This window comes from Myotis nattereri (assembly GCF_964212035.1).
Source record: "Myotis nattereri genome assembly, chromosome: 12".
Taxonomy (NCBI): Eukaryota; Metazoa; Chordata; class Mammalia; order Chiroptera; family Vespertilionidae; genus Myotis; species Myotis nattereri.
In genome coordinates this window covers 82636258-82660323 of record NC_138087.1, presented here as the reverse complement: position 1 = coordinate 82660323, position 24066 = coordinate 82636258, and the positions used below count along the sequence as shown (strand labels likewise).

Genomic DNA, 24066 nt, shown 5'->3' with positions numbered 1-24066 from the left:
CGGCCGGCCCACCCCTGCGAGCTTGCCCAGCGGTTCCTGGACAGCGAGCTGCTGGGCGACCAAGTGCAGGACGGGCCTGGCTGGGCGCTGCCCGGGCTGCTGCTCCCCGGTCACGGTCACGGGAAGACGGGGAGGGCCGGCGCTGCCCTGGCAGCAGGTGCCGGGGGAAGCGGAGGCTGCCGCTCTGCGTGGCTCGTTTTTCTCGCCACATCCGAGGGCAGCCGGCCCAGCACAGGGCGTCTGGGACCCAGCGAGTCAGTCCGCAGGGGTGGTCTGGCGCCTGCTGGTCGGGGGTGCAGCTTGAGCCGGCTGGGGAGGTTGCAGGGGCAATTCCCCAGGTGGCCAACAGGGGGCAGAAGAGGGCAGGCCAGCCCCTGCACCCTGGGAGCCAGCAGTGGCTCTGATGCCCCTCCCCGGCCTCCGTTTCCCCACTTGTGCACGGGAAGGGTGGGTCATGCCATGGCCAGCATCTGGGGTGCACATAGAGGTCACACGTGCACTGAAGGGCAGTCCTGGGGGTGGGGAGCTGCAGCGCCCAGCCCCTCCCAGCTCCTTCTATGAAGTGGGAGTTGGGGCAGCTGGGGCAGGTGGCGGGCACAATCCCTCACCCCCCCCTACCCACCCTCTGGCCTGAGGACACTTCCTTCTCCCCGGTCAGCACATGGGGTGCGTTAGGTCAGGGCCGGAAGTCACTGGCAGGCCTTTCCCACAAGCCACTGCCAGGGGAGGGGAGTTTCCTGCCCCACCTGGGGCAGGGACAAGTCCTGATCTCCTATCACAGCTGCTCGAGCTGTTGGGGTTCCTGTTGGCACCCCAGCCTCTCTTATCATTCAGCTGCCTGCCACAGGGCTGCCAAGCTACAGGAGCATCCAGGGGGGCTGGGGGGCTCCCTTGCTGCCACCAGCCGCCTGGCAGAGGGAATCCCCGTCACCAGGCAGACCGGGCCTGAGAATAGGGCATCTTCAACCCCCCTGGCCAGGTTGCTGACTTCGCCCCTGCTGTCCAGCCACGGGGTCTTTTGGGGGTCAGGGAAGTCCCTCTGATTCGAAGGCATTCAGCGGGGGTTGGAGGGACAGGGGGAGTGGGCAGAGTTTGCAGGGAAGGGCGGCTCAGGCAGAGGGAGTGCGAGGCCTTGAGACGGCGCGGGCGGATCCCTGGAGGGACAAGGAGGCCTGTGTGGCTGGGGTGGCAGATCCGTGGGGCCCTGTGCTTCCCACAGGCGACACGTGCCGTCCTCGTCTTGTGTTTCTTTATTGTCGCTGGCCCCTCCCTGAGTGGACTGGGGCTGCAAGAAGCCCAGAGCAGCCTGGCCCAGCCAGCACATGCCCCGGCCAGCTCCAGGCTGCACACCGGGCTCCGGGACCGTGGTCGGAGTGGGCAATGTGGCTGGCACCCTGGTCCAGGGGACCTTGGGTACAGAGGAGGCTTGGTGGGGGGACAGGTTTTACCCCACAAACCATAGGACCCTGCTTCGGGCCTGTCTCAGCCCCATGTCCCCGCATCGCCATGTCCAGGGACAGCCTTGACCTACCCACGATTTGATCAAGGTGGGGGGCAGGGTTCTCAGTGCCCTCTGTTCTGATCCACCTCCACAGCATGCACCCCACTAATTCCCTCGCCGCTCTCGCCTTCGCCAGAGATGCCTCCTCCTCCAGGCAGCCTGCCCAGACTGCCCCACTCCTCCCTCGTCCTTGCGCCCTGGCCTCTGACTCCAGCCTGCACATTAGCCGGATGGTTGCCTGTGGGAGCCAGATGCCCGGCTTTTGCTTTAAACACCTGGCTGCCCACCCACCCTGCCCGCTCCCAGCCCCGCTCCCCCTGCCACTGCCAGCCGCGCTCAGGCCTGGAACCAGCTCTGAAGGTCCTGGTAGACCTGGTCACGGGGCAGGTGGGGGTAGCGGGCGCAGATGGCACAGAAGCGCTGCCTCCAGTCGTTGAACAGCTGCACACGAAACCGTTCCCGCCACCCGAAGTAGCTGCGATATTGGCTCTCGTTCATGCCCAGGAGGAAGGCGGCCAGCTCGCGGGCCGAGCCGAAGTCGTCCACGTGCACGAAGGAGTCGGGGGGTGCGAAGGCCTCGTAGGAGGCCCGCGGGGGCCCCAGCACCACGGGCACGGCGCCGGCCGCCAGGGCGTTGTGCCAGAACTTCTCGGTGATGTAGTCGGGGTGCTGCGAGTTCTCGAAGGCCAGGTAGAAGAGGTAGTGGGCCACGGTGGGCAGCAGGCAGTCCGCGCACAGCGGCCGCTGGTTGGCTCGGCCGTACACGTCCACCGGCAGGTGAGGCGCCAGCTGCCGGTACAGCTGCACGCGCCGCTGCTGAGCCTGGAAGTTGCTGACCACCCAGGCGGCCACCCGGCTCTTGGCGGGCAGCGGGGGCACGGGCCCCTCCCGGGGCTCCAGGCGGCCGTAGGGCACGAAGATGTCCGAGTCCCGCCGGTAGCTCAGCACCCAGTTGAAGACGCCGCGGAGACGGTCGAGGCCACGCGTGTGGCTGGGCGACTCCATGGACGCCCACACCCAGGGCTGGCCCCGCGGCCGCTCGGCCAGGGGCAGGCGGGCCCGCCGGGTCTGCAGCTCCCGGTGATGGAAGACCACGGCGTCAGCGCGGGCCAGCAGGCTGCGGTTGGTGCTCAGGCTGCAGTGCGCCATGCCATAGCGGGTGCAGGTGTCGCTGGGCAGCTCCGGGGGCCGGTGGGCAAAGGGCCAGTTCCAGACCAGGATGGTGAGCGTGCGCTGGGGCGCGGGGACTCCCCCAGGAGCCCCCCAGAACAGCCACAGCAGCCAGAGGGCCGAGAGCAGGGCGACGCCAGACCAGGCCCCCCAGGGCCCCCAGCTTCTGGGCACAGCCACGCCCTGCACGGGACACAGGAAGAGAGCTGTCTCCCCGAGCTCACCCACAGCCCCGTCTCCCGGCCGGGCTCCCTGAGAACCAGACACTCACCGGCATCATTCAGCCGCGGCTCCCAGAGTCGGTCACCCAGCAAACCCGGGTCCTGCAATCACGGCCGGGGAGGCGCCCTGCAATCACAGCTGCACCTGGGAGGGCACTTCTTTCATCTGCCCGGCAGGGAGGAAATGGGGTGTCTTCCCAGCCCCGCCCAGCCCCGCCCCCACCCTGGGGGTGACCTTTGACACGAACCACCACCCTCACCCCACCTCTCCTCCAGGCCTCTGGCTGGCAGGTAGGTGGTGCCAGGGGGCGCCAAGCTGCACCCAATCCCGTGCCCCCGCTGGACTCAGGGCAGGGGAGGCCACCCTGGGTGAAGGTAACCCCCCCAGAAGGGCTGCTCACCGCCCAGGCCCAGGGCGCCCGTGGGGAGCAGGCATGCTTCCCTGGAGGCCACCGAGCCCCAGGCCAGCGCCACCTCCTCTCCCGCGGTGGCATCGCCCACTTCCCCTGCTCACCGCCTGCGCCCGGCGGGCGTGGGCTCCCAGCCCCTCACCCTGCAGACCTGCTGCGCTCAGCTCTCTGCCCGGAGGCTGAGGTTTCTCTTGCTGCTTCTCATTGGGCCACCTCCCCCCGCTGCCCAAACCTTCCAGGACACCTGTGCCAGCACGCGGGTTCCCAGGGAGGGGTCCGACCGGGGTCCTGAGAGTGTCTGCCTAGGCGAGGCCCTGGCACACCGCCCCCCCCCCCAGTGGGCAGTGGCCAGGCTGGGCCGGCCCAGGGGGGCTGCGGGGCCTCCTCCCCCAGGACACGCATCCATAGACGCCCCCAGTGGGGGGGGAAAAGGTGGGGGCCGGGTCCTGCAAGGGGAAGGCTGCTGGGGGCTCCAGGCCCCTCCTCCAGGCCCGCAGCTCAGGATGGGGGGGCAAGGAGGGGGCTTTCCAGGCTGGAAAGGGAAGGAGTCCTTGTGTCCTGGCGCTGGCGGCCGGCGGGCGGGCAGGGGGCTGGCAACGGCTCCAGGAAGAGGAAGGCGAGAATCCAGAGCCTTCTCCTCCCCCACCCCCGGCAGCCTGGGTCCCGCCTGCAGGTCCAGTTCCTTCCCCTTTCGCTGGGGCTCTTCTGAGCTGCAGGTATGGCAGGCACCCCTCGCCCCTCCTGCACCCCCGGGGCCGAGCTGGTGCCCTTTGGCGTGTTTGTCCTGGACGTGCAGGCAGATCCGGGCCCGCGCTTCATGGCCGGGAGGCCTCAGGCCCGTTGGGTCCTGGAAACAGCTACCAGGAGCCCTGGGCCGGGGCTCGCCCTGCCCAGCCGTCCTGGCCCCCCCAGCGCCCCCGCTGCCATCGGGGGACCCAGGGAGCCCGCTGCAGACCCAGGGGCCGCAGGCGAGTCCGGGAGGCGGCAGTTTGGCCCCAGGGAGGCTCCGCACCCCCAGAAGGGCCTTGTGCAAGATCAGAGAGCAAGGGGGGCTGTGGGGGCTGTCGGAAGCCATCTGGCTGACGGGCGCAAGGAGTGGCCATGCAGCCAGGCCTGGCTCCGAGAGAGTGGCTGTCACCTGCCCCTGCCCTCCAGTCGCCCCTGTGTTTAGGGAGATGACCGACGTGGCACCCGGCCACTGGCCCCACCCGGGCACCTCTCTCCTGGCAGGGGACCCAGGGGAGCCACGCCCTGCTCCGGGCCTGGCTCAGCCGCTGCTTCTCCCCGGGGCGCGCCGGAGGGCGGCAGGGGCACGGAAGGAGCTGATCCCGCCGCAGGCTGGTTTCTGCTCCCCTGACCCTCTGCCCTTCCTGTTTGCCAGGCCAGGCTGGTTGGACCCTTGCCACGGGCCTCACCCACACCCACCACCTGCTCCCTTCCTGGGTGGATGCGAAAGGGGCTGCGGCCTTGGCCCTGCCGCCCCCCCCATCAGGGCCTGCGCCCGCCGTGGGCCCGTGGGAACCCGCTGGCTGTGAAACGGGCTTCGAGGTTTGGCCCAGAAACAGGTCAGAACGGGAGGCCCTGGTTGGAGAGAGGTGAGAGGCCTGAGTCAAAGGGAAAGTGGGGGCCCCTCGTGCCAGCTCCTCCCCGACCTCGTGATGCACTGGGGTGCAGGCGGCACCCGACTCCGCTCACAGCTCCCCCACCCCCGTCACGCTGCCGCTGAGCCCTCCCCGGGGGGCACCAATTGCAGCTGAAACCAGGGGCTGGGCCCACACAGAGGGCGGGCAGCTGCCCCCTGGTCACCACCCCTGGCAGACGACACACTGCAGCCCCAGACCCAGCGGCACCCTGGGAGAGAGGGCCAGCGCCCAGCTGCCCAGCTGCCCAGCTGCCCCGGGGGTTGGCCTGCACAGGGCAGAGTGCAGACTCGTGCGTGCCCAGGGCCCCCTGGCGGCCGTGCCCAGAGCTGCCTGGCTCCGAGGGAGTGAAGGCGGCAGAGGGAGCCAGAGGGAAGTTATTCTTCTGGGAGGAGAGAGGGGGTGGGGGGTGAGTTCAGGGCCGCCCTTCAGGAAGGTGGGTGCACTGAGGCTGAGGTGCAGCCAAGGGGGCAGCACTGGGTGGTGCCAGGAGCCACGGGACCACCTGGGCCCAGGGTGTCCTGCAGGCGCCAGCCCCTCCCATCCTGTGCCTTCCCTCCCCCCGGGCTCCCAGGCTTGGGACACAGCCACAGCCAGTCCGTGAGGAGCCCCGGGACCTGATGGGGGCTCCTCCAGGGACCTCCCAGATGTGCCTGACTCTGGCTCACCCCTCCTGTTCTATACTGAGCCCCAAGACCCACTCCTGGGGTGGGGGCAGGTTTGCCGCCGGGGAACTCAGAATCCGGAGTTGGTCAGGACTGGGGTCTCCGGAGTCCCTGTGGAGCCAGGGCCTCCCTGAGCCCTAAACCCTGGCCGCAGGGCAGCCCCCCGACTCCCCCGGCCTGTGGTCAGGGCACATGCCCGGGTTGCAGGCTCGATCCCCAGCGTGGGGCGAGCAGGAGGCAGTCGATCGTTGATTCTCTCTCGTCATTGATGTTTCTCTCTCTCCCTCGCCCTTCCTCTCTGAAATCAATAAAAATATACATTTTTAAAAGCAGGGTTGGCTCTGAGTGGGCCTGGGGCCAATGGGCCGCTGGGAGCCAGGACCTGGGCCGAGGGAGGCCCCCTGCCCGGAGGACTGCAGCCCCTGCTCACTCCCCTGCCCCAGGCCTGCCGGCTCCTCTCATAGCAGCTGCCACTGGACGGGGCACCCTCTCTGCTGGGCAGCAGGGACTCGGGGGACAGAGGGGCTTTGAGGAGGGAGAAGATAGGACATATAGGTGGCTGCTCTGTCCAGGTCGGGGCAGCAGGAGGTTGGAAAGGTGAGTGTCAGGACCCCAAGGACTGACCCAGAGCTCCCAGGACCTCCTGGCTCCGGGTCTGCAGGATCAAGCCGGCAAGACAGACAGGCCTGGGCCAGACCCGCTGGGTGCCAGGCGACCTTTGCCCAGAGGCCTGCAGCTCTCCGCACCCCCGTTTACCTCCCTGATGGCACATGTGAGATAGCAGTGGGCACCATCCACCCTCATCCCACCCAGGCTCCCGCCCCTGGCACCGCCTCCTCCCAGGGCTGAGGGCCAGCCCGAGGCCACGGCCAGGGGCCCGGGGCAGGAGGGATGTCCCAACCTGGGTGGGCTCTGGTCCGAGAAGCCTGCTGCTTTGGAACAACCATTAGCTCTAAGCCAGGGCCCACCCGACCCCCTGCCCGACCCCACCTGTCCCTCCTCTGGGGCCCCCCTGTCCGCTCAGGGCTGCCCCCATCACCTAAGGGCCAGCAGGCCAGCATTCTCCTGACCCCACCCTCAGGAGCCTCACAGGTTCTTTCTAATGGCTACTTTAGTTTCTGGGTTGTTTTTTCAAATATGTTTTTACTAGAGGCCCGGTGCACGAAATATGTGCACTGGGTGGGGGTGGGGGGGTGTCCCTCAGCCCGGCCTGCACCCTCTCACAGTCCGGGAGCCCTCGGGGGATGTCCGACTGACGTAGCAGAGGTGGGAGAGGTCAGCTTCTGGCTGAGCGGTGCGCACTGACCACCAGGGGCAGCTCCTGCGTGGAGCGTCTGCCCCCTGGTGGTCAGTGCGCATCACAGCAACTGGTCATTCTGCCGTTCGGTCAATTTGCATATTAGGGCTTTATTATATAGGATTGATTTCAGAGAGAAAGGGAGAGGGAGAGAGATAGAGACATCAATGACGAGAGAGAATCATGGACCGGCTGCCTCCCACACGCCCCACACTGGGGATCGAGCTCGCAACCGGGCCTGTGCCCTGACCGGAACTGAACCGTGACCTCCTGGTTCCTGGGTGGATGCTCGCCCACTGAGCCAGGCCACCGGGCTACCCAGCCCTTTATGTCATACGAGGGAAGGGATTTTAAGGGGCAGCAGCAACTCCAGATCTGCCTGGCCCTGCACCCCCCCGGCCCCCCTTGAGGCAGACGTGTCAGAGGGGTGAGGCCTAGAGGAGAAGGATGGGGTGGCGAGGATCGCCCCCAGCAGGGCCCAGAGGTGCCTCTCTCTCTCAGTCCCACCCCCGTGACCCCAGGGGCCGAGGGTGCGTCTCCAGCACCGAAGCCCAGATCTGAAAGCGCTTTAAGGGGCTTGTCTCCCGCATCCCCGTCCATGCTGGCCTCAGGGTGCCCCCCGCCCTCCTCTGGGGGTCCACATCTAGGGGACAGATGCAGGGGGAACAGAGGTGTCCTGTCCCCACAAGGGGTTTCCGGCGGGCGCCCCAGTCCAGCCACAAGAACGGCCAAGGGTCAGAACGCGGTTTCTTTATTGGGAAATGCGGGTCCCTGGCTCCCACCCGTGCGCCGTGGGGTCCTCAGGGGGTGGGCACGGTCTGCCGGTCACTGCGGCGGCGGCGGCGGCAGGGGCGCGGTCAGCGAGGAGTGGTCGAACAGCGGGTTGCGCACTTCCATCTCCCCCGTCTGCAAAGGGCAAAGGCGGGTGTTCAGCGGCCCAGGGGGCAGGGTGGGCAGCGCAGCAGTGCCCGCCAGGAGCTGGTGAGCCCCGCCCCGCCCCACCCCGGCACTCACCGGGGCCAGGCCGGGGCACTCGTACACCGTGAAGTCCCCGTCTTCGTTCTCCTCGTCCGAGGAGGCCGAGTCCAGCTCCTTGGGTGGCTCTTTATGCCTGTGGGACGAACGGCCAGTCCTCCCCACCCTCAGGGGCCAGGGGCCCAGGCAGGGGGTGGGGGGTGGGGGGAGGCTCAGACGCCTTGGCCATGGTCATGTGGGCGTCGGGGAGGTGGGCTCTGGGATAAGTGAGCTGGGCCTGGGGGTGGGATCAGCGGGGCCTGGAGTGGGGGTGCCTTCAGAGGGGGCATCTCACCGGTCCAGGCACCGCATCTGCTGCCTCTGGTGCTGGTAGTGGTACACCTCGGCACTGTGCGCCAGCCGCTGGTCCCCAGGCTGTGGGGGAGGAGTAAGGGGGGCAGGAGGGAGGGTCAGGCCGTGGCGGGGGGGCTGGGCAGCGAGCTGGGTGGGGCCGGGCCACGCACCGAGATCCTGGGCGTGGTGGGGGAGCTGGCCGCCTGGGGGGCTGCGTAGTCGGTCTTCTGGGTCAGGCGGATGTCTCGCTGGAGCCTGGGGAGTGGAGCGGAGGCTGAGACCCCGGGGCACGGCCTGCCCACCTGCCCCCCCACCTTCCCGCGGCCGGCTCACCTGCCCCCCACCTGCCCGTGGCCAGCTCACCTGCCCCCCACCTGCCCGCGGCCAGCTCACCTGCCCCCCACCTGCCCGCGGCCGGCTCACCTGCCCCCCACCTGCCCGCGGCCGGCTCACCTGCCCCCCCACCTGCCCGCGGCCTGCACACCTGCCCCCCCACCTGCCCGCGGCCTGCACACCTGCCCCCCCACCTGCCCGCGGCCAGCTCACCTGCCCCCCCACCTGCCCGCGGCCTGCACACCTGCCCCCCCACCTGCCCGCGGCCTGCACACCTGCCCCCCCACCTGCCCGCGGCCTGCACACCTGCCCCCCCACCTGCCCGAGGCCGGCTCACCTGCCCCCCACCTGCCCGCGGCCGGCACACCTGCCCCCCCACCTGCCCGCGGCCTGCACACCTGCCCCCCCACCTGCCCGCGGCCTGCACACCTGCCCCCCCACCTGCCTGAGGCCGGCTCACCTGCCCCCCACCTGCCCGTGGCTGGCTCACCTGCCCCCCCACCTGCCCGTGGCTGGCTCACCTGCCCCCCCACCTGCCCGCGGCTGGCTCACCTGCACCAGCAGAAAGCAGCCACAGCCAGGGCGGCCACGACGGCCACAGAGCAGGCCAAGATGAGCACTGCGGGAGGAGAGGGCGCAGGGAGAGGGCGGTGAGGGCGCCTTCCCGCTGCAGCCCCACCTCCCGCCCACCAGACCTACCAAGGGCGAGGCCGTCCAGGCGCCCAGCCCGAGGCTCCAGGGGCGACATGTGCACAGGCCCAGACGACACGGGAGACCCCAGGGAGGTGCGGGGTGTGGGCGCGGGTGCTCCCCGGGTGGAGGGGAGGTCCAGGCCAGGGCCCTGGCCTCTCGCTGAGAGCCCCAGGGTGGCTGCTGCAGAGAGAAGGCCGTTTTAACAGGACGGGGCTGGGTCGGGAGGTGGGGAGACGGGAAGGGGGGGCTGGAGGGGAATGGGGGGCTCTCACCAGGCTCCAGCAACCGAAGGGGCGCCTCCGGCTGGGACAGGGCCGTGAGCTTCCAGCGCCCTGCCTCCTGCCGGGCCAACTCCTGGGCCAGGAAGTCAATGTCATCTTCCAGTCTGGGCTGGGGGGGACCCCCTGCTGGGAGGAGAAGGGACCATCAGGTGGGGAGCCCCAGCCCCTCCCAGCAGCCCCGGCTGAAGGTGACTCCATCCTGGAGCTGGTCCCCAGGCCCAGAGCCTCCCTCCCCGTCTGGGCTCCTCCCAGGCGCTGGTGGCCTGAGGACTGGGCTGGTACCCAGCTGCCCCTTGTCATCCTGGGTTGCTATGGTAACAACTGAAGGGGAGCCTGTGTGAGAAGCCTCATTCCCAGGAAACGTGCGGGCGGGGCAAGGGGCAGAGGTGCTGGGGGAGTGTGCACAGGCCAGGAGGAGGGCAGGGGTGCCCCTGACCCCACCCATTACCCACAAAGGGGTGGGCAGGACATGGGACAACACATCAGTGTATCCCATCGCTTCCCTGCCAGAAGGCGTGACTCCCCACGGGGTGGGGAGCGGCCCCACCCTGCCCCCACACCTCCACCGGGAGGGTGGGCAGCTCCGGGTGGCCCTGGTGGCTCGGCCCCCTTCTCCCTGGGGTGGGCTCCGCAGGCCAGACAGGCTCCAAGCAGACGCCCATGGGTCTCAGTCCACCCCCTCACTGCCAGGAACACCCTCTCCCAGGAGCCCACCCACAGGCTCAGACTCCCGGCGCCCCCCGCAGCCCTCGGTACTGCCCACCACATCTGGACCCACTCAGCCTCTGGGCTCAGGCTGGCAAGTGGGGCGCACCCGGTGCACAAGGAGTGAAGGAGTGGGCGATGGAGAGGCCCCGATGGGTGCTGGGGGTGGGGCAGACTCTGCAGGGACCAGGCCTGGCATTTCCCACCGGCTGCCTCTCGCCGCAGTCCGCCACCAGGCTCTGGCCGGAGCCCTCTGGGAAGGATCGCTAGGCTGCTGGGAGGTGCCATGAGCGTCCCCGCATCCCACAGAGCTCAGGGGACCGGGGAGCGGAGGCTGGGGGCAATGTGTCCGGCGGGGGAGGGAGGGGGGTGTCCTGCTCCGTACCCAGAGGCCGGTGCACCCGGGGCACACAGAGCCCGAGGTGATCCTCCCGGAAGGGCTGGAGGCAGGGCCCACAGGCGTGAGCCCCTGGGGGGCACCGTGCCCGCCTCTTCAGGGCACAGTCCAGGCTCCCAGGACAGGCGGCCCCATCTGGAAAGGAAGCAGAGGCAGGGCAGGGTCAGGGCCTTCCCAGAGGCAGCCCTGTCCCAGGCGCCTCCCCCACCCCAGGGCCGCCGGCCTGGCTCTGGCCATTGTTCTGGGGGAGCGGAACCAGGAAGACAAACAGCCGGCGACTTATCGGAACTTCCCCGCCCCACCCACTCCCCAGGGTCCACTCCCCAGCGGGAGCCAGCCCTCCGGACGGAAACTGACCCTCGCTGACCGACAGACCAACTCCCCCGGGCAGGGCCACTCAGCCTCCACATCCTGCCTCTGGTCTCGGGGTGCCCACAGCAACGGGGAGCCCCGGGGGGGGCGGCTCAGGGCTCCCTCTGGCTCAGGAGCAGCCAAGGGTGCTGGCGACACCCCCGCCCCCCGAACAGCAACTCTGCCCTCCTTACCCTGCCCTGCCAGCCCACAGCCCGAGCGAGCAGAGCCGGGGGGCACGACGGAATAGGTGCCCGGCCTAGAACACAGCCACGCCCCCACGTCCCACCTCCAGCTTGTCCCCCGGGCAGAGGAGCTGCTGGGTTGGGAGACCTGGATGGAGGCGGCCAGTCTCACTTGCTTTGGATACAAGGCCAGAGGCAGGGTGTGGAGGGCTGCACGGCCCTGCTGGAGGTGTGGCGGGGGTGGGGGTGGGGGCGCTGCTCCCCAAACCACCGCTGCCAGGGGCCAGGGGCGCCGGGCACTTTGGCTCAGTTCCTGATGTGGGGCCCAGACCCGTGTCCGACACACACAGCCAACAGATCCCATCCTGACACGGGGGTGGAAGGCAGTGGCCCTGTCTGCCTTGGTTTCCCCTCTGATGCAGAAGGAGGACTGGCCTGGTTGAGATGCAACCTATGAACCAGGAGGTCAGGGTTCATTCCCCGGCAGGGCACTTGCCCGGGTTTGCGGGCACGATCCCCAGTAGAGGGCGTGCAGGAGGCAGCCGATCCATGATTCTCTTTCATCACTGATGTTTCTTTTCTTTTTTTAAAAAAATATTTTTTTATTGATTTCAGAGAGGAAGGGAGAGGGAGGGAGAGATAGAAACATCAATGATGAGAGAGAGTCACTGATCGGTTGCTTCCTGCATGCCCCCAACTGGGAATGGAGCCTGCAACTCGGGCGTGTGGCCTTGACTGGAATTGAACCTGGGACCCTCCAGTCCACAGGCCGATGCTCTATCCACTGAGCCAAACCAGCTAGGGCCATCATTGATGTTTCTATCTCTCCCTCTCCCTTCCTCTCTGAAATCAGTAAAAAATATATTTAAAAATAAGTAAATTGCCCTAGCTGGATTGGCTCAGTGGATAGAGCATCGGCCTGCGGACTGAGGGGTCCCAGATTTGATTCCGGTCGGGGGCATGTACCGTGGTTGAGGGCAGAGTGTGCGGGAGGCAGCTGATCAATGTTTCTCTCTCATCGATGTTTCTAACTCTCTATCCCTCTCCCCTCCTCTCTGTAAAAAATCAATAAAATATATTTTTTTAAAAACAAATAAAATAAAGTGAAAGGTGAATTGTCTCAAAGCTGAGGAAGGTCCTGAGGCTTGGGACACCGGCCCGGCCACTGGGCACCGGAGCCAGCAGAGCCGGTGGGATCCCCGCAGGAGAGCCGACCCTGGTGGGGAAGGGAGGGTGGGGTCCCTCTGGAGGTCGGGGACCCCTCTCAGCGGAGGCCCTTGCATTGCAGGAGGGCCCTGGGGCCCAGAGTGATGTGAGGGGCCGGGGAAGGTCCAGCTCGATTCTTCGCCGTTCTGACTCGGTTTCCATGGTAACCAGACACTCACGCATCCTGGCTGTAGGCACCCCCTCCAGGAAGCGCCAGCAGCCCCCGTTCTGCACAGCCTGGGTCATAGGCGCCAACATCAGGAGCTGGGCCCGGGGTTTGGGCTGGTTAAACATTAAGCCTGTGCCAGCCGGTCTGCCTGGACCCCACCCACCCGCTGGGTGCCCGGGAACCAGGCATTCCACTCCCTGCCCTGGTGCCGAGAACGCAGAGTGCACCAGGCCAAGGGTAGGGGCCAGCCTGGCTCCAGGGCCTGTGTCCAGGGGCCTCCCTACACTCCCAGCCCCCAGCCCAGGAGGAGGGGGCTGCTGCCTGTCGGGCCTGGGACAGTCCCCCCTCCGGCCTCAGGGCGCATGAGGCTCCAGGGACAATGGCATCTGGAGAGTGGCTGGCACCCCACCCCACAGCTGGGTGAGCACCAAGGCAAGAGCAGCCGGCCGGCATGGCTGCTGCCCATTTCCTCAGGAGGCCCCACCGGCGGGCCCTGCAGCCAGGCGGTCAGTTGGCAGCCTCTGCCCTCAGGCCTCCTCAGGCACCTCTCTCGGTCTTGGTCATGCCAGCCCCCACCCAGGGGTGCTGTGCCCAGGAGGAAGCCGGCCCTGCTCTGGCCCTTCCAGCCACACACACAGACCACATTGCCCAGATCAGCATCCCAGCCCCGTAATCTTTCCGTGCCTCCGTTTGCTCGTCTGTAAAATGGGCTCAGGACAGCACCTCCTTGCGGGGCTGCCAGGAGGACTGAGGGGATGTGTGGGCACAGGGTGTCCCAGTCTGGCCCTCGGGGACCCGGGGCCCTGCAGGCCGCCACCGCCTGGAGCCTCAGTGCCATCTGAGAAGCAGGGAGGGTCTCCCAGGACCCCGGGCTCCTGGCTCTCTGCTCGAGTCTATCCTGGGAGGTGCCCCCAGACCCCAGCACAGAAGGCAGCTTGCAGGGTCCTCCAGGGCAGAGGGTGGGGAGGAAGCTTGAAACCGGAAGCCCCTCCTGCCCCCACTGAAGCCAGAACAGGACCCTAACCCTCGGTCGGTCGGTCGGTCGGTCGAGCTGTCAGAGACCTAGGGAACTGTCAGACCTGGTCACGGCAGCAAAGCAGGCCCGCGCCCAGCACCGCGCAGGCCTGGGACCCCGGCCCCAGGGCAGACCCGGGCCAGGCCCGCGCCGCGCAACCCGAGACGCGCACGCCAGCTGCGCGCACAGGACGAGCCGCTGACAGCAGGCGCAGGCCCTGAGCCCCCTGAGACAGACAGACAGACAGACAGGCAGGCAGGCAGGCAGGCAGGCTCACGGACAAAGACAAGAAGCGCGTGACTTCGCGTTGGCCACCAGGATCCCGGGACGAGCCTCGTCCAGCGGAGTCCTTCCGCGGCCCCGGCCTGTGCGCCCCACCCCGCGCGCTGGGCCTGGCCTGCGGGGCCTGCGGCCCGGCGAGGGCGGCGGCGCTGGAAGGACGCGGCGCCGCGCGCACGACCCCCGCCCCCGGGCGCCCCGCACCGAGCGCTCTCGCTCACCCGGGGGACCGGCTGCGGCCCCGCGCAGGGCGGCGCCGAGGACGAGGCCGGAGAGCAGCAGCCGCAGCAGCCGCAGGTGCCGCGGGGAGGGCGGGGGCACGGGCGTCGCCATCCTTCAGCGCCGCGGGGGCAGCATGGCAGCGCCGCCCGGGCTGGGCGCGGGCTCCCGGCGCCGCGGGGGCGGAGGCGGAGGAGGCGGCGGCCGCGGAGCAGGAGCGGGAGGAGCGGGAGGAGGAGGAGGAGGAGGCAAGAGGCGGCGGCGCGGACGCTGCGGCAAAGGATCGCGGCTGTGGGCGCGGCGCCGGGAGGCAGCGCGGGGAGTGCGCCTGCGCGCCCCACCTGCGGGGCGGGACCGAGCCTCCACTCCGCGCCCCTCCCCCTCCCCCACTTCTCGTGGGTCCCCCATTCTCTGGGCCTCGGGGTGCTCAGCCTCTGCGGCCTCTGCGGCGGGGACCTTCTCTGTTCCCCACAAATCCAGCTGAAGATGGGATCCCCCCCCCACCCCATGCGCTCCCCCGCCCCGCACTCCCGCGCTGAGGGGCTGCCCACTCGCACTCCGTCCCCACCCACTGGAGACTGGGACATGCGCGGGTCTGGCGGCGCGGGCGACTAGGAACACAGGGACCCCAGGCGCGCACGGGTGGACAGGTGCCCAGGCGCGCACAGCTGTGCCCAAAGCTGCACCCGGCACTGGCACTGGGACGCGCGCAGCACCAGGCCGTTGGCGGCACCAGGCCTGGACGGGGAGCTGCTCTCCACTGAAGCCGCCAGGGGGCCAGGGGGCCCGGAGCTGCTGGGAGAGCCCGCGGGAGCCGCCGGGAGCTGTCCGCGGTGCCCGGTGCCCGGGTGACAGGCTTCCTCCCTGGGCCCGGGACAAGCAAGCACCGGGTGGCACTCCACCGGTCGCCTCCTGAGAGCACAGCCCCCCACCCACCTGGAAACTCCCCTCGGCTCACGCCACTGAGGGAGCAAGGATGGCCCCCAACCCCAGGCTCCCCCTCAGGCCTCGTTGGCTCTGGGCTCGCAGGATGGGGCTGGCTGCCCTTTTCAAAAGGGCTCCCAAGTCCTGGCCGCTTTGGTTCAGTGGATGGAGCGACAGCCGGTGAACTGAAGGGTCCCGGGTTCCGTTTTGGCCCAGGGGCGCCCTCGGTTGTACGCCCTCCAGGGAGCGCTGCAGCCCCCATTCTGCACAGCCAGCACCCGGAGCTGGGCCGGGGTCTGGGCTCCCGAACCATTAAGCCTGTGCCGGCGGGTTTGTCTGGACCCACCGGTGGTCGGGCACGTGCGGGAGGCAACCCATCAGTGTGTCTCTCCACCTCCCTCCACTCTCTCAAAACCAGTGGAAGAATTCCTGGGGTGAGGATTAGCAACAAACAAACAAGTAAAACGGCTCACAAACTGGCAGGAGTGGTGGGGTGCGGGGCGGGGGGAGCAAAACAGCGATGCTATCCTCCCACACAGGCCTGACGGGACAGAATGTCTGAGCTCACCTCCCAGGAAAGCCCAGGTAGGCAGGAGACGCAGCGACACCTCCCAGCCTCCCCACGCCTCCCCCATGAGGCTCCCCTTGCCTCCCCGCCTCCCCACGCCTCCCCATGAGGCTCCCCACTCTTCTCCACACCTCCCCACGCCTCCCCGCCTCCCCACACCTCCCCAGCCTCCCCATGAGGCTCCCCTCGCCTCCCCGCCTCCCCACACCTCCCACACCTCCCCACGCCTCCCCATGAGGCTCCCCTCGCCTCCCCGCCTCCCCACACCTCCCACACTCAGGGGAGGCCTGCAGGGGCGCAGGTGGGTGCAGCTGGGTCTGGGGTGTGGAAAAGTATCCGCAGGAGGTGAGCTGGCTCCGTTCGCCACCCGCTGGGCTCTCCAGCCAGGCTCTCCACCAGGCCCCTCCCTCCGGGAGATGGAGCCCAGCGCCCCTCCCACCCTCCCTAAGCTCCACATCCCCACTCCCACCCCCTCAGGGTCTGCCCCTCCTCCAGTCTCTGAGCGCTGCCTGGACCCTGGCGCCTGCCTTGCCCACGACCTGCCCTCTCACATCTCCACTCCCCGACCCCCACCCCAGGCCCACTCTCCGGGCCCAGCCTGCAGTCTGGCCTCGGTCACTGAGGCAGGTCGGGTGCTGCAGGGGCTCTGCTGGCCGGAGACGACCCCAGGGCCCCAGGGCCTCTGGCCAGCCAGCAGCTGCTCCAGGCCAGGACCGAGGAGCAGGGGGCCGTGGTCAGCGCCGCCCCAGGTCTGGACGCGGAGAGGAAGTGGGGAGAGCCAAGGGCCCCCCTGGGGACCGGGAGGGGCGCGTGGCCAGCACAGCTGTGGGGAGGGAGGGCAGGCACTGCTTTAGGACAAACTTTTTATTACAAAATGTTACCAGTAGGCGCAGGGCGGCTCCCAGCCTGTGGGCTCCTAATGCAGACCCTCCCCCTAATGCAGACCCTCCCCCTAATGCAGACCCTCCCCTAATACATACCCGCTGGGGGGGTCTGAGGCCCCAAGGACAGGAATAGAGGCTCCACTTCCCCGAGGCCCACCTGTGGTCGCAGCTGTGGGTGTCGGCATGACCCACCCTCAGTGGCAGGGGGGGCAGGAGGCCTGTGATGAGCCGGCTGCAGGGGCTGGATCGTGTGCCCTGGCCCCACCCCGGGCCCGTGGGAGTGGGCGCTGGAGTCCCCACCCGGTTTCCTGGCTGCTGAGGGCAGCGATGTTGAGTGTGGGGTGGGGTGAGGTGAGGGACGGGGACACGGGGCCGCGGGGCCGCCCCCGGCAGGTCCCTAGATGGCGCTGGGGGGCTTGGCGGGCCGGGCCTTGCGCAGCAGCAGGACCAGCGCGGCCAGGAGCAGGGCAGTGAAGAGCAGGAGCAGGGCCACCCAGGAGCTGAAGGCCGTGGCCTTGCGCAGCCCCGGCGGGTCGGCGGGGATCATGTTGGTGAGGTTCAGCATGTAGCCCAGCGCCCAGCCGACCGCCGTGTCCCCGGCCTGGGGTGAGGGGCACAGCCTCAGCCTCCACGCAGCCCGGAGGCCCCCCTCCGCCCCGTCCCACCCTCCGCCCGGCCCTCCTGCCAGCGCCCACCTTCTTCTGGAAGGTCACCCGGCTGAAGGCGTGCTCGTCAAAGCGGTAGCCCAGGCTCAGCAGCTGCTGCACGAACATGGCCATCGGGCAGTAGCTGGGCAGGTGGGCCTCTGCCCCCGGTGCCCGGGCCAGCAGCTGGGACACAGGTGGGCGATGTTAGGCCCCGGCTACCAGGAGGTCCCGGCCCCAGGAGGTGGGGTGGTGGGGTGGCCAGCCAGGTGCTGCACCACACACACACACACACACACACACACACGCACACGCACATGCACACACACACGCACATGCACACACACGCGCACATGCACACACACATGCACACATGCGCACACACGCACGCACACACATGCACACACACGCACGCGCACACACACACGGCAATGTGGGTAGAAAGACGAAGGCCCAGCTCTAGCTGGTTTGGCTAAGTGGACAGAGCGTTGGCCCGTGGACGTGACCTCCTGGTTCATAGGTCGATGCTCAACCACTGAGCCCCGCCAGCTGGGCTCCCCTCGACTTCTGGAGCGAATGAGCGTGGGGGGCCGAGCGGCTGGCCTCACCTCACTCCACGTCTGGCTGCAGACGGTGACCGCGGCGTCCTCCAGCTGCTGCAGCGTGGCCACGGGCAGCCCCATCGCCGTCCGCAGGAAGTCCACGGTGTAGAAGAAGGCGGAGAAGGCCTGCGGGCGTGCGGTCACCCTGAGCCCCGGCCTGGGCACTGCCGGGCAGCCGCCCCCACCCCCGTCCCGGACTCACGATGAAGTCCCCGGCCACGGGCGGCTGGAAGACGCCGTTGAAGGAGCACCGGGAGAAGGGGCAGGACGAGAGGTTGAAGAGCCCGGAGACGAGGCCGCGGCAGACGGCGGGGTCGCCGCCCCCGGACAGGCCGACCCTGTCGCTGCTGTTGAAGGTCTGGGGCCGCTGGGTCTGGGTGCACGGTGACGCGTACACGTCCCGGAGCAGCACGTGAGTGGAGTAGCCCCGCGGCCAGCAGGGGTGAGGGCGGCGGGTCTGGGAGCCGATGAAGGTGGGGTTTCACCACCCCACTTTAAGCACTGCCCACCCCCGGACCCTGGGGGCCTCCCCAGCCTGATGGATCTCCCACCAGCCCACTTGGTGACATCACTTCTGTGCTCCGGAGCAATTCATGGCGCCCCACTGCCCCTGGCAGGAACCAGACCCCTGGCCAGGCACTCCGGGCCCTCTGAGGTCTGGCCCTGGCCCTGCTTCCCTCACCTGGCCCTCCCCAGGCCCTCCCCCGGCCACTGAGCCTTGGCCCACACTGGGTCACTCCCTGCCATGGGTCCCAGGTAGAGTGGCGGCTGTCTGGCTCCGCCCTGTGCCCGTGGCCCCGTCCCCTCGTCCCCTCCCTCCCTCCCTCCCTCCCTCCCTCCCTCCCTCCCTCCCTCCGGCAGGGCACAGGGGTTGGGGGCGGGGCGTGGGCACCTGGAGCACGCTGGCCAGCAGCCTCTGGAGGACCTGGTCGCGGCCGTAGCAGAGGAAGCTGTGGGTGTAGACGCGGTACTGCTGGCCGTAGAGCCACAGCTGGACCTCATTGGCCGGGTCCTCCGCGGGGCTGGCCACCTCGAAGGTGAGCTGCGTGGAGGCGCCTCCCAGGTCCATGGCCCCCAGCGTCCCCTTCCTCGGCCGGAACCACCGGCCGGCCCAGCTGTACTGTGGGGGGTGGAGGCCGGGTCAGCCCGGGCTGGGCGCTCGCACCCCGCTCGGGGGCTGGCCCCGGGCCCACCTTGATGAAGTTCTCCAGCAGGTAGTTGGCGGTCACCCAGCCAAACACTCCCTCGTCCTGGCCTGACAGGATTCGGGCACCACGGAAGTCGAAGGGGTACTGGGTCAGCGTGTGCGTCACGGCTGCCAGCACCTTGGCTGAAGCCTCTGGGCTGGTCAGACTGTCGGACAGGGAGGCCTCTGAGCGGCTTCTTCCCCGGTGGCTGAGATCCTGGGGTCCCCTTGGCCGGGATCCTGGGGTCCCCGTGGCCTGGATCCTGGGATCCCCGTGGCCGGGATCCTGGAGTCCCCTTAGCCGGAATCCTGGGATCCCCGTGGCCGGGATCCTGGGGTCCCTGGTGCCGGCCAAGAGGGCCCCCCCACCCAGGGCTGCCGCTGAGGGCATTGGGGCCCACCCTGTGCCCAGGCTGCTCTGGGGACCCAGGCCGGAGGGGCAGGGGCGGGCATACTCACTGGAGCAGGCGCATGCCCGCCGTGGCTCCCAGGTAGAGGGGTGTTCCCGCGTGCCTCTCCCTGGGCACGTCCCGCAGCGCCTGCTCCAGGCATTCAACCAGACTCTGGCCGGCCCCCGAGGGGTTGTCTGCGTAGCTGGAGATGCCCCCACCTGGAGGGAGGCGTGAGCCTGGCGGCCAACCCTGAGGGGGGCCAGCGGGGCAGGGCGGGGCAGGGCTCCCAAACCAGGTGGCAGCTTAAGGACAAAACGCTCACAGACAAAGGGGCCACCCGCGTGCCACCCAGAGGCTGCACCTGAGTGGGTGTGTGCACAGGTGCAGGACAAAGCACTGGGCATTGCCCCCCTGGCCTGGCCTCCCAGGGTCCTGCCCGAGGGGGAGTGCCCGCCAGCTCCTCGGAGCCCCTCTTGGGCCAGGCCAGGCCCAGCCCTTCCGACTGCTCCCCGGGGTTCCTTTCTAGAACGGCAGTGCCCACAGCCCCCCGAGGCCCGGGACCCAGCCTCCCCGTGGGGGCTCCTGCAGCTCCTGCCTGGAGCGGGCCCACCCAGCACCCGGCGGAGGGACCTGGCTGCTCGGCCGGCAGAGGCTGAGGCCAGAGAGGCCTGAGGCCGACAGTGCATGGGCATCCGGGTGGGGGTGCACCCGGCGCTCGGGGACCCTCACCTCGCACGTCGCAGGAGCTGTGCTGGCCCACAATGCCCGTGTCGTTCTCCTTGTCCGCCGGCCACTTGTACACGAACATGGACGTGTGGGAGGAGCCGGCGTCCAGCACGATGCCGTACTGGGGGTAGGGTGTGGGTCACCCTCAGGGGAGAGCAGGGGCCTGAGGCCATCCCTGCCCCACTTCCCACCCCCCACCCCCGTGTCCAGGCCAAGGACAGCCTCAGTGACACGGATTGGGGTAGGGGGGGAACCAGTCAGGAGCCGCCTCCCTCGGCGGGCAGGGCCGTCCTGGCGACCACTCGCAGAGGAGCTGGGTCAGCTCAGAGTCCCAGGACCGGCCACTTTCAGAATCTTGTCCTGGGGACGGAGCTCCACCCCAGGAGTGAAGCTGCTGCAGGAGGAAGCGTCAGGCTCTTCCTCACCCCCCCCCCCATCCCAGTCCCGGAGATCTCAGCCCACCCCCGAGGATGAGGAAGCCAGGGCCCCAATGAGGAAGCCAGGGCCCGGGCGGGGGTGGGGGGTGGGGGTGGGGGCCAGGAGGGGGGCTGGTCCCCGCCCTGCCCTGCCCCAGCCTCAGAGCCTGGGCCGTGAAGCCCTCAGGGTGGCCGCCCCCCTCCCTGCAGGTCAGAGTGAAACAAGCACCCAGCTTGCAAGTGCCACTTCCCTGCACCTGCCCCCAAGGGCCTGGATTCCAACCCGCAGAGGGACGGACGGAGAACTGGCCCTGGAGCCGGGGGCGGGGCTGGGGGTGAGGGGCCGCCCCAGTCCTCCCCACACCAAGGACTCCTGCCAGCCCAGCCGGCCAGCCCATGGGCCCCCCCACCCCGCCTGGTGGAGGCCTTTGGCTCGGAGCGTCCCTCCTGCCACGGCCATCTGGGGCACCCCCTGCCCCATCCCGCGCGCACGCCAAGCCTTCCCCGCCCCACGGAACCCGCTGGACTCCGGAGGCTGGGCCTGGGACCCGCCAGGTCTGACCCCCACCCCCACCCCCACCCCCCTCCAGGCCCCCTCGAGATCAGCTGCTCACTGGCAGGACCTCCGGGGAGCGGGGAGGCCTCCCTGGACCCGGGCCTGCCCACCAGGTCTAGGCTGAGCCCTGAACTGATGTGCCCGGTGGGTGCCCGGGTCCAGCCGGGGTCCGGGGTCCGGGGTCCGGGGTCCGGGGTCTGGAGCCTGAGGCGCATCGGGCAGCAGGGAACAGCCCTTCACCAGCGCCCCTGACGGCTCCCGGAGGGTTCGGGTTCGGCAAGCGGGGACTTTCCAAACTTGGGCTCCGGCACCGCGTCTCCCCGGAAGCGCCGCCAGGCACCGGGGACCCAGGCCCAGCCGGGAGCGGAGCGCGTAGGGCGGGCACTCCATCCGCCCGCCCCGAGCGCAGCTGCCCCGGCCCCGCGCGGACCCCGCCGCCCCGCGCCCCGCGCCCGGTGCCCGAGCAGCACCTTGAGCGTGGGCGGCTCCCGGACGTCGCGCGTGGGGACGCACAGCAGCAGGAGGCCGGCCAGGCCCGCGGCGGCCAGCAGCGCCGGCGGCAGCAGCGACAGCAGCTTCCCGGCCATGGGCGGAGCGGCGGGACCGGCGCGGACGGCGGGGCGGCGGGAACCGGGCGGCCCAGGCCCGGGGCCGCGGGGTAGGCGCTGGGGGCGGGGCGAGGGCCGCACGGGCTCGCTGGCCACGCCCACCGGGACGCCCCGCCCACCGCGCTCCCGGGCGGGCTCCCCCGGCGCAGGTGAGAGGCGCTGCGGGGAGTCACCTGCCCTCCGGGCGCCGGGCGCACCTGCGGCCGTTGCTACCCTCCTTCCCGCCCTGAAGGCTCATCCCCGCCGGGCGGCCCGGGTCCCACCCGCTGACCTGCCCGCTGACCCCAAGGACTGGCCTGCCCGGGGCTGCTTGTGGACACCGGGGTTCCCCTGGGGCAGGACCTAGGGAACCGCCATCCCTCGGCGGGGAGGGAGGTCGTGGTGTGGCTTTGGGCAGGAGGCCTTGCATAGGGCTGGGCTGGGCTGGGCTGGGCTGGGTCCCGCCCGCCCCTCCGGCTAGAACCGGCCAGCAGCCTCGGAGCTGACGGATCCCTGGCTGCAGGCACCGGGACAGGGACGCTGAGCTGGCCCCTGGCCCCGCCTGGGCTGCCCTCGGGGCGCGGGGAGCTCACAGCTGAGCAGCGTGAGGCCTGACCGGGGTCCCAGGGGTCCCAGGGGTCCCAGGACCGAGGGGAGGACAGAGGCCGAGAAACCTCCGGGGTGGCCAGTGCTGAGCAGCCCCGGAACCAGCTCGGTCTCTCCACCCCCAGAACCCCCAGCCTCTGTGCTCTGACCCCCCACATGCCCTTTCCCTGGCCAGGGGCCACCCCACTTCATGCACTTGGGGGACTGGGAATTCCAGTCCCAGGAAGGACTCAGTGAACAGTGGCAGGAAGCCCTGTGGCAAGACCACCCACCGGGAGCGTGGCCACAGGGGAGGGGTCAGAGGCAGCGTTTGATGGGGGCGAGGGGGCAACCCCCTAGTCGGGGTCGGTCGGAAAGGCGGGCACAGTTGGGCGGAGGGTCTGGGGTCACGGGCCCAGCAAAGGAGCTTTTCTTCCCACTCGGGGCCCTGAGGGAAGGGAGGGAGCCGGGCCTGGCTGAGCCCCAGCAGAGCCTCCGGGGTGGGGCTCGCAAAGGGCTCCAGGCGGGTTCCCCGCCAGCACCCTCCCCCCAGTGCCCCCTCCCCCGTCTTTTCTTCCCCCAGAAAGCCCAGCGAGGGAGAGGCTTGCACAAGAGGCTGAAAGGAGACAAAGGCAGCCCAGAGGAGCCAGCGGCCCATAAAAGGGCAGGAAAGGCAGGCGCCGCAGGCTGGCCCCCCTTGGCTGCCCCCCAGAACCCCCACCTCGCCCACGAGCCCCAGCAGGGCTCCCTGAGTCGAGCTGTCCTTGGTGGAGCCCCAGCAGGCCCGGAGGACGGAGCTGGGACCGGCCCTGGGGGGGCCCAGCTGGTGGCCCAAGGCCCAGAGGAGCCTGGGAAGGAGGCAGGGAGCCAGTTCTCCCCCAGGAGCCGCGTGCGAAGGCCCCTCCTTGGCGAGGAGAGTCCCCCGTCCTCCGGGGGCTGGGGGCTGGAAGCGGGTGGGCGGTGGGGGTTCCAGTGGGAGGCAGCCCTGGCAGGAGCCCAGCGGGCGGGGCAGCCGTGGGCAGGGCAGCCGTGGGGAACCTCGGTGGGTGGGGTCCAGATGTGCGGCCCTGACCCTGGCCCCCGCAGGAATGGGCTCAGAGAGGGGTCCCAGAGCCCCCTCCACAGAACAGACCTCGAAGGGCAGGGACCTTCACTGGTCTTGGCTGCCTCTGCCTCAGTCTCCCCACTGGAAACCAGTATCCAGTGGCTGCAACGCCTACACAGGGGGGAGGCTCATGTGCTCATTCGACAGACGCTTGCTGAGCCTGCCTGTCGGCCTGGGCACCACAGGCTCAGTGGGCACAGGGGACCCCGTGCTGTGGGCACCGGGGAACCCCCACGCCTGTCCTGGGGGAGCAGACATTTTTTTCCCTTACAAAATGTTTTTTGAATTGATTTCAGAGGGGAAGGGAGAGGGAGAGACAGAATCATCAATGATGGGAGAGAACCATGGATTGGCTGCCTCCTGCACGCCCCCCACGGGAGATCAAGCCTGGAACCCGGGCCCGCGCCCTGGCTGGGAATCAAAACATGACCTTCTGGTTCACAGGTCGACACTCAGCCACTGAGCCACGCCAGCTGGGACCTCGTGATTTTCTTAATAACATTGTCTTTTCTATAGATTACTTTCTTGGAAGAATATCGTATATAGTAGACATACAAAATACACGCTAATCGACTGTGCCATCAGGGAGGCTCGGCTCAGCAGCGAGCTCTCGGTGGTCACACGTTGGTGGAGTCAGAGTTACACACGGATTTTTTCACTGCTCTGGGGGTGCAGCGCCCCCACCCCACACTGTTCAAGGGTCACCTGTGCCCTGGACACGAGTCCTCTGGCCGGGGAATCGTGGCGGCTCCTTGTCGGTCCGGATGTGTCTTCTTCCTGCTCCATCCTTGCCCCTCGGGGTCTCCTGGGAATGGACGGCCACGAGGTCTGAAGACACTTCGGAAG

At 69.1% G+C, this 24066-nt stretch overlaps 3 protein-coding genes across 3 annotated transcripts; all 3 read right to left on the bottom strand.

The window, feature by feature from the left end:
- Positions 1-1837: 1837 nt before the first annotated feature.
- Positions 1838-7504, bottom strand: FUT7 (fucosyltransferase 7; the record flags this gene model as incomplete). The annotated part of the gene is given in 4 exon segments (XM_081103190.1): positions 1838-2812; positions 2814-2854; positions 2943-2994; positions 7412-7504. Coding segments are annotated over 4 exon segments (1161 nt in total).
- Positions 7505-7639: 135 nt separating this feature from the next.
- On the bottom strand, positions 7640-14384 carry NPDC1 (neural proliferation, differentiation and control 1). Its single transcript, XM_081103012.1, has 9 exons — positions 14048-14384; positions 10610-10756; positions 9511-9645; positions 9245-9418; positions 9098-9164; positions 8383-8467; positions 8214-8293; positions 7919-8015; positions 7640-7810 (listed from the first exon to the last, which is right to left on the bottom strand). The coding sequence occupies exons 1-9, from the start codon at positions 14157-14159 to the stop codon at positions 7730-7732; spliced, it is 978 nt and encodes a 325-aa protein (XP_080959138.1). The 5' UTR covers positions 14160-14384; the 3' UTR covers positions 7640-7729.
- A 2000-nt stretch (positions 14385-16384) lies between these two features.
- On the bottom strand, positions 16385-21530 carry ENTPD2 (ectonucleoside triphosphate diphosphohydrolase 2; the record flags this gene model as incomplete). Its single annotated transcript, XM_081103011.1, has 9 exons — positions 16385-17022; positions 17117-17251; positions 17674-17793; positions 17870-18124; positions 18560-18787; positions 18861-19020; positions 19313-19463; positions 19975-20092; positions 21414-21530. The coding sequence occupies 9 exons, from the start codon at positions 21528-21530 to the stop codon at positions 16819-16821; spliced, it is 1488 nt and encodes a 495-aa protein (XP_080959137.1). The 3' UTR covers positions 16385-16818.
- Positions 21531-24066: the final 2536 nt, after the last annotated feature.

Bases quoted from the DNA above. Each gene is read 5' to 3' on its own strand.
- NPDC1 (XM_081103012.1), bottom strand. From the start codon at position 14,159: ATGGCGACGCCCGTGCCCCCGCCCTCCCCGCGGCACCTGCGGCTGCTG. The intron at 10,757-14,047 runs GTGAGCGAGAGC...CTTCCTTTCCAG, and splicing joins GGCCGCAGCCGGTCCCCCGG to ATGGGGCCGCCTGTCCTGGG. The intron at 8,468-9,097 runs GTGAGCCAGCCG...TCCACTCCCCAG, and splicing joins GCTGCTTTCTGCTGGTGCAG to GCTCCAGCGAGACATCCGCC.